A 7,578-nucleotide genomic window follows, 5' to 3' on the forward strand; every position below is an offset into this window, starting at 1 on the left:
GCAGTTCGCAAGCCCGACCCTGTACAACACAGTCACGGCGCTGCGACTAGTGAAGACGACTGTGAATAATTCTGTGAATAACTCAGTCTGTAAGTATACACTAAATATTCCTCCGTTTGTTTGTTTTACTATTACATTTGGTGTTAATATATAGAGATTATCAAGTCTCATCTACATATTCCGTAAGTTTCTTTAAACAGTCAAAACATTTCGTAAAGATAGTCTATTTGTGAAACGAGTGAACAGTTAAAACAGTTAAAAATGTTCGGCGATTGTGCACAATTTAGCTACACATCATTATAATACCTGTGTCAATATATTTATTCCGTTTAACCGCATCCTATAAAATGGAAATGTAAATTATAGTTTGATCATAACTAATTTTATGATCAAAGAAATAAAGCATGTAATGTTAAGTAAACTTTTTTTGGTGGGCAAACGCTGCTTAAGTGAAAGTTTAGATAAATGCTTATTGCGCCTCCTTCATTCAGATGTAGTTAGTAGGCTCATTATACAGTAATATAAATGACTGTATATCACTAGCAATTATTTTAAAAGCTTAAAGCGACATAAAATAAGTAAATGTATTAATAAGGTACCGCTTGTAATTATAAGCCTGCCTTCAAATCTAACAGTCAGTTTCATACAATATAACTTGTTTAAATATAACTTTCTAAAAGATTAAAGACCCCCTGCTTTAATATCAAACTTTGAATTATCACAGATGATGTGTAGTTTTAACTTTGTATAACAAAAACTACCCAAATAAATTGTAATGTGTGGTAATGGCAAGTTTCTTTGAGATGTTTTGTCTCACTCTCTCTTTTTCTGCACCCCTCCCTTCCAGGTGAGAGGTATTCAGGTGAGATAACCTGATCGCTTTCAGGTGCCATGAATTGGGCTTTTCTTCAGGGTCTCCTGAGCGGGGTCAACAAGTACTCCACCGCGTTTGGTCGTGTCTGGCTGTCCATTGTCTTCCTTTTCAGGATCATGGTCTTCGTTGTTGCTGCAGAGAAGGTGTGGGGCGACGAGCAGGAAGACTTTGCATGTAACACTGCTCAGCCTGGCTGCCACAACGTTTGCTACGACCACTTCTTCCCAGTGTCCCACATACGACTGTGGGCGCTGCAGCTCATCTTCGCCACCTGCCCGTCATTCCTCGTGGTCCTGCATGTGGCGTACCGCGACGAACGCGAACGCAAGCACCGCATGAAATACGGTGACGACTGTCAGCGGTTGTACACTAACACCGGAAAGAAGCGCGGTGGACTTTGGTGGACGTACGTCCTCTCGCTGGTATTTAAGATAGGAGTGGATGCGACCTTCGTGTATCTGCTATATCACATCTATGAGGGCTATGACTTCCCCACCATGGTGAAGTGTTCTGAGTCTCCCTGCCCCAATGTGGTTGACTGCTTCATCTCTCGGCCCACAGAGAAACGAATATTCACCATCTTCATGGTGGTGTCAAGTCTGGTGTGCATCCTGCTCACGCTCATCGAGACACTCTACCTGGTGGGCAAACGCTGCTTTGAGTGTGTCCACAGGGTGCAAGGGTCACGGCAGGTAAACAAGGCAAGGTCCATTGCAAACATGAGGGGCTCAAATACTCTTTTAGAGACAAACAGCAAGAAACTGGTGAGGAATGACCAGCCAGCATACAGTACGGTCATCTCATCCGAAGAGATGGAAAAATTGTTTTCAAGATTACCATAATAGGCACTCAAACTAGACTAACTAAATGGTACGGTTGGCAATAGAAGAAGCTGCTTGTATGCTCACCCTATATCCACTGGATCTTTTTGCTGGAAAAAACAGTTGTGGCCTGATAAACAACATTGTATATTTGAAAAGTTGATATGGGTCAAAACGCCATCATTCAGGATGACACTGTCTTCAGTCTGACTAAAGCAAGTCAGTTCAGGGTTTTGGGTGTGGTGTGGCTTCTGTTAGGCCAAGCTCCAGAACACCAAAGGACACTTTGATCGAGAAGAAAATACGAAACACTTGGTATAAGACCAGATAATTACTATTAATTACTACATATTTGTCAGTTTTTCAATTGACACTAACAAGCAAAACGTGACTGCAAATGATGCTTAAGCACTCTTCCGTTCACATATTTTAATAATTGTTCAATTGTACAATTTTTTTGTTGTTGCAGGAAACAAAAAAGGCCTTTATCTATGAAAACCTGTTTCCATCTTAATATTTCACAATTTGAAAAATCTGTCATCATTTACTCACCCTCATGTCATTCTGACCCCATTTGACTTTCTTCTGTAGAATATAAAATACTTCAGAAGAAGGTTTTTAATGTTTTTGTCAATATAATGGAGGTAAATGGGATCCAAAACAACATTGCACCCCATTGACTCCCAATGTATGAACAAAAAACATGGAGGATTTTTTTCCCCCAAAATATCTTTTGTGTTCAACAGAAGAAAGAAAGTCAGACAGGTTTAGAATGACATGGCAGTGAGTAAATGTTTTTATAAATTTTTATAAATTTTAATTTTTAAATTGACTTTCCCTTTGAATATCAGAATTCTGACTCACAGTGTGACTTTATATGTCACAATGTGGCCTTATTTCTTATTTTAGCTTAAACTCATCTCATAATTACCTTTTCTATTTCTTTCTATGAGGCGGAAACAGGCTTCCATAATTATCTTCAATCGGTTTTTACTTGTAAAATGATTTTATTCTGTTGGATGTAAGAACAGCATGCAAAGATATCTACATTTCTTCTCCATCTATTTACAGTCAACACATTTTTACAAATACATCCCCAAATCCATTATTTTGTAAACCTAGAAAGTGAACCCTAATTTATACTTAAATTTGAATGTAAATTTGTTTGTGTACAAATTTGTGCATTTTATTATTTTTATTATTACTATTCAATATTTGTATTTTTTCAATAGTTATTTTTTTTGTATATTAAGCTAGTGTGTGTGTGTGTGTGTGTGTGTGTGTGTTTATGCTAATGTGTGCTGTTGTGGCAAAAATTCTGTTAAACATCATCGTAAGAGACACTCAGAGTCAAATTAATAAAAAAGAAAAGTATTTATTCTTGGAAGAATAGGTTCAGTCTAGTACACAGAAGTTACGCTGTGCAAGAGAGTGACACCCAACAGGAAGATATGAGACAGCCTTTATACTCTTTACAAGGTTCTCTCTCTTATGATATCTGTTTGGGATCAATGACTATTAAAATTTCTAAAACAGTGGTGCTTCAATCTAATGTGTTCCAAGAATTTTGCAGTATTTCAAGAATTTATTGATAAAGACTTTCAACACTATGGCAAGCCGTTTTAGCTTAAATTGTACCCAGCCCTACTCGTCGTAATTGCATTTTTACTAGTAAAAATTCAATTGGAGAGCTCTACAATTCAATTCTTACTGTAACAATTACAATTAGAGAGCTCTCTAATTCAATTCTTACTATATGAGCAATATGAGCAAATTTAAAAGAGGCTGTTTAGCCTGTGTGTGTATGAGTGAGTTCAATGATAAACATAAAATAAATATTCTCTGAGGTTCCTCTGTAACCTTTCAGGATTCTTTCCTCATTGCTGTGTGTTTAGAGTTGTTTACATTTGAGATACATTAAAATCTGCTTTTTATTTTCTTACAATCTGTTGCCCATTTAATTCAGTGATGTCTGACTTTAGAGGATGCAGATGAAAGCGGTGACTTTGCTGTTCACAGATTTGATTTAACTTTTAAAACCAGTTGTTCTGCATGTGATAAGCTGTGGAGCAAAAAAATGGCAAGAATGAAAATACACAGAGATAAATATCATGTGGTGTGTCGACATGACATTTCATTTTCTGCATCAAGCTGCAAATTGACAAGACAGAACTAGATGGTAAAGTTCGTAGACAAACTTTAAGTTGGCTTGGAAAAGCCTAGCCAGAAAGTTTGAAAAAGTTTGCAGAGAGAAAGAATAATTAGTTTGAAAAAAAGAAAGAAAGAAATAGTTAGAAATAAAGAAAGATTAGTTTGAAAAAAGAAAGAAAAGAAAGAAAGTAAAAAAGAAAGAATTAGAAAAGAAGTAAAAAAGAAAGAATAGTGAGAAAGAAAGAAATCTTAGATTAAAAGAATAGTAAGAAAGAAATAGAATAGTTAGAAAGAAAAACAAATAAATAAATAAATAAAGATAGAATAGTTAGAAAAAAGAAAGATTAGTTAGAAATAAAGAAAGATTAGTTTGAAAAAAGTAGGAAAAGTAAAAAGAAAGAATAGTTAGAAAGGAAGAAAAGTAAAAAAGAAAGAATAGTGAGAAAGAAAGAAAGATGGATTAGTTAGAAAGAAAGATAGATTAGTTAGAAAGAAAGAAAGATTTTTTTAATTACTAGCTATTAATTACATCTTTAACTGTGTACTCTCTCTAAAAAGTATTCACTTTTCCTAAATAAATTTGGTAGAAAGAGATAGATAGATAGATAGATAAATAGAAACAGTTTGAAGATAGATAGATAAAAAATAGTTTGAAGATAGATTTAAGTTTGAAGATAGATAGATAGAGACAGATAGATGTTTGTAGATAGAGGGATAGAAAAAGTTTAATGAAACAACTTAATGAATGATTGGTTAGAGAGAGAGAGAGAGAGAGAGAGAGAGAGAGAGAGAGAGAGAGAGAGAGAGAGAGAGAGAGAGAGAGAGAGAGAGAGAGAGAGATTTTGTAAATGCCTGTCACACTGTGGAATAACAAACCACTTTTCTTAAATGAATCTTAGGCCGTCACACCATTCAGTATCCACACTTTTCAGTAGATAGAATTGCACCAAGACAAAAAAATTTCCCTCTCTGTTTCACCACCAATGTACCAGCCTGTCTCTCTCTATTATTCTTGATATATTCATAACCTCTGTACAGTGAAAGGGTAGGGTAGATGTAGCTAACTTCATGTTGAAGCAGGTTTTGTAAGTTCTGAGAAAACCAATAACTAGAATTTACGCAATTTTTATAAGGCAAGTTTTTGCACTGATATTTTTCAAGTAAATTTCACATTTATGGAAATTAAGTAGGCTATATCTACTTAACTAAGCCGAGTAAAATTAACAAACTGAAAAAGTACATATAACTTGGCCTGTTAAATTATATCGAGTAATTTTTACTTACAAATCTGATGTAATTGACCGTTTGGCAAAGACCCGCCCCCCTTAGTTACTGTCGCTATGTCCGACAAGCTACGCCGCTCTCACGCACACACCATGTTCTCACGCAGTGAAAAATACATCGCGGATCAGAGAGGAGACTGACAATACGCTGACAGACCGGACAGACCAGGTTACTTTTCGGTTACTTTTGATATTAAACATATTAAACAAAGTCTCACCTTTCAAATTTGGTCATTTTTAAAAAGAAATTTAAACAATAAATACCGTTTTGTGGCTCTTTAATGTGTCGTGAAAGGATCGCTGTAGAGCCTCAGTTAAAGCTGCTCGTTAACCGATCATCTCTTCCTTCTAGTTCATTTAAAGCATCAAATAAACATTAATGAACACAAGAAGGAATGTTGTTTTAACCGCGGAAAGGCGTCAGTATATTCAGTTTTTCATGTTCAAATCCTCCCATGTTAATCTACTAACTCTCCTGACTACTTTGTCGGACAAAATGGCGGATGGCGAAGATTGGTCAGATCACCTGTCAATCAAGCTCCCTGCGAAGGGTCAATTACTGTAATATAATTAAGTAAAACCATTTTATATTTTAAATACATTTTACTTGTTTTATACAGTGCTGGTAATTATTTTAAATCAAATGTTACTCTTATAATGTGACAAAATAATACAGTGACAATGTGCAGTTTAGAGTAATTTATTAAGAAATAAGCATCTACAGAAAAGATATCTTTGGGCACACAATTCAGCGTGTTCGGTCTCTCTCTTTGTCCCTCTCAACCGGTTTACAGCAACGAAGGCACAAAGGACTGAATGCACTTGTGAAATATCCTGAAATTAATAAAAGAGAAAAATAAACAATAATCAGTAAACAGCAAATACTTTGAAATTAAAAGTTAATCAATTTGCATTCACATTATTCATTTCACTCATGCCAAATCATATCAAAAACATTAAAAACATCCTGCATGACCTTAGCCTACTCTCCTAGCCATTTCTTCACATTAATGCACACAGCATGCAGATACATTTATTTATCATGCTACGAATTAGGAATTTGAGAGTAACTGATGCCTAAGTTACTTATTTTACACTTGTCTTGATTTAAATAAGGCAACTAATTATTGTTATTTACAACGTGGTCACCATTTAGTAAAAGCAGGGATCATTTAAGTATGCACGAAGGAATGAATTATATTGTCTAACGAAAACCTGCTCACTTTTATGGTGTGTTCACACAGCGTCAAATACGAGTCTATCGCGTCTAGTTAAACGGTTGAACAATCGCTCAGTTCAAATTTTTCAACTTGCGCGGAAGATGTTCGCGGCAACGCGTCGCCCAATTCGCGATGCCCGGCGCGAATGATCCGTCCATTCGCATCTTTGCATTGACTTTGTATGTAATCTACTCGCGCAAATAATTAAATTCGCGTTCGGTGTGAACACACCGTCAGATATTGTTAATTCGTAGCCACGATATTTGTCATCTATAAAGAAAATTGCACACAAAATAACAAATAGTAAACGAAAAGATCATGATTTAAGTAACATATTCATGTTTTTTAGGCGTAATTTACTTGTGTAAAACGTAGTTTAAAACTGAGGAAAAAATATGCCTATGGCTAACGCGTCGACAGCTTGTCATTAAGAACATTAAACTTTTCGAATGTATAGAATTAAGTGATGAAAACACAATGGTTGATCGTAGTTACATTTACTGAATAAATTACATCTAAAAATACGTAATATAGCCTACTCAAGTTTTTAACTGTTGCTTACCTGAGTGCAGATGGAGTGGAGAATGGAAATCCAAACCCTCAATGATCGCGGGTTTTCTTCTTTCCGCGCTTGCGCAGATTCCTTTCTTCAATGACGTAAATTTTACTTGATTTTTTAAAAATTTGCTTCAAGTACTTAATTAATGCGTGTAAATATGCCAGAGAGTCAGAAGTCAAATTAACTTGTCTGTTTACTTAATATTCTAAAGGTTTCATTTTTACAAAATTATTCTTAGCAAAGATATGATTTTTCCTGTTTTATTTAGCCTACTTTGCCATAAAATCATTTTTACAGTGTGGAAACCGATCCAACAAGTCTCTTTCCTTTTTTAACACAATGGATACATTTTTGTCATTGGTTGTTGCGTTAAACCCAGATACAATAGTGCTATTTTCTGATTGACTGGTCCTTGTGACCCTCGACGAACAACACGAGAGGAGACGCGCTTGATTCTTGCCGGTTCCACAGTGAGAGCGGCGCGGCCAGAGTTTTGGGCCCTGCGGCATATTAAATATTTTAGAAATAGTTTTTCAGCGTGAGAAATACAATGTGTGGCGGGAGAGCGTGACAAAAGACCGAAGTGAGTGACTGTCACGCTCAATGCGTGACACTTGAGAGCCCTGGAGGAAGAAAGTGAAGAGAAGAGTTTAACAGCCGTTGAATTAGG

At 35.7% G+C, this 7,578-nt stretch overlaps 1 protein-coding gene across 2 annotated transcripts; it reads left to right on the forward strand.

Moving 5' to 3' along the window:
* LOC143747122 (gap junction beta-4 protein-like) lies at window positions 1-3,640 on the forward strand. Of its 2 annotated transcripts, none has more exons than XM_077239618.1 (2): window positions 1-89; window positions 848-3,640. In XM_077239618.1, exon 2 carries the CDS (start codon window positions 892-894, stop codon window positions 1,714-1,716), a length of 825 nt encoding a protein of 274 aa, XP_077095733.1. In that variant the 5' UTR covers window positions 1-89; window positions 848-891; the 3' UTR covers window positions 1,717-3,640. The 2 variants fall into 2 exon arrangements, with proteins under 2 accessions (XP_077095733.1, XP_077095734.1); XM_077239619.1 differs by having other exon boundaries at window positions 64-182.
* Window positions 3,641-7,578: the final 3,938 nt, after the last annotated feature.

Source organism: Siphateles boraxobius, unplaced genomic scaffold, assembly GCF_051911475.1.
Source record: "Siphateles boraxobius isolate OS27281-9 unplaced genomic scaffold, OSU_SipBor_1 22, whole genome shotgun sequence".
NCBI classification, from domain to species: Eukaryota; Metazoa; Chordata; class Actinopteri; order Cypriniformes; family Leuciscidae; genus Siphateles; species Siphateles boraxobius.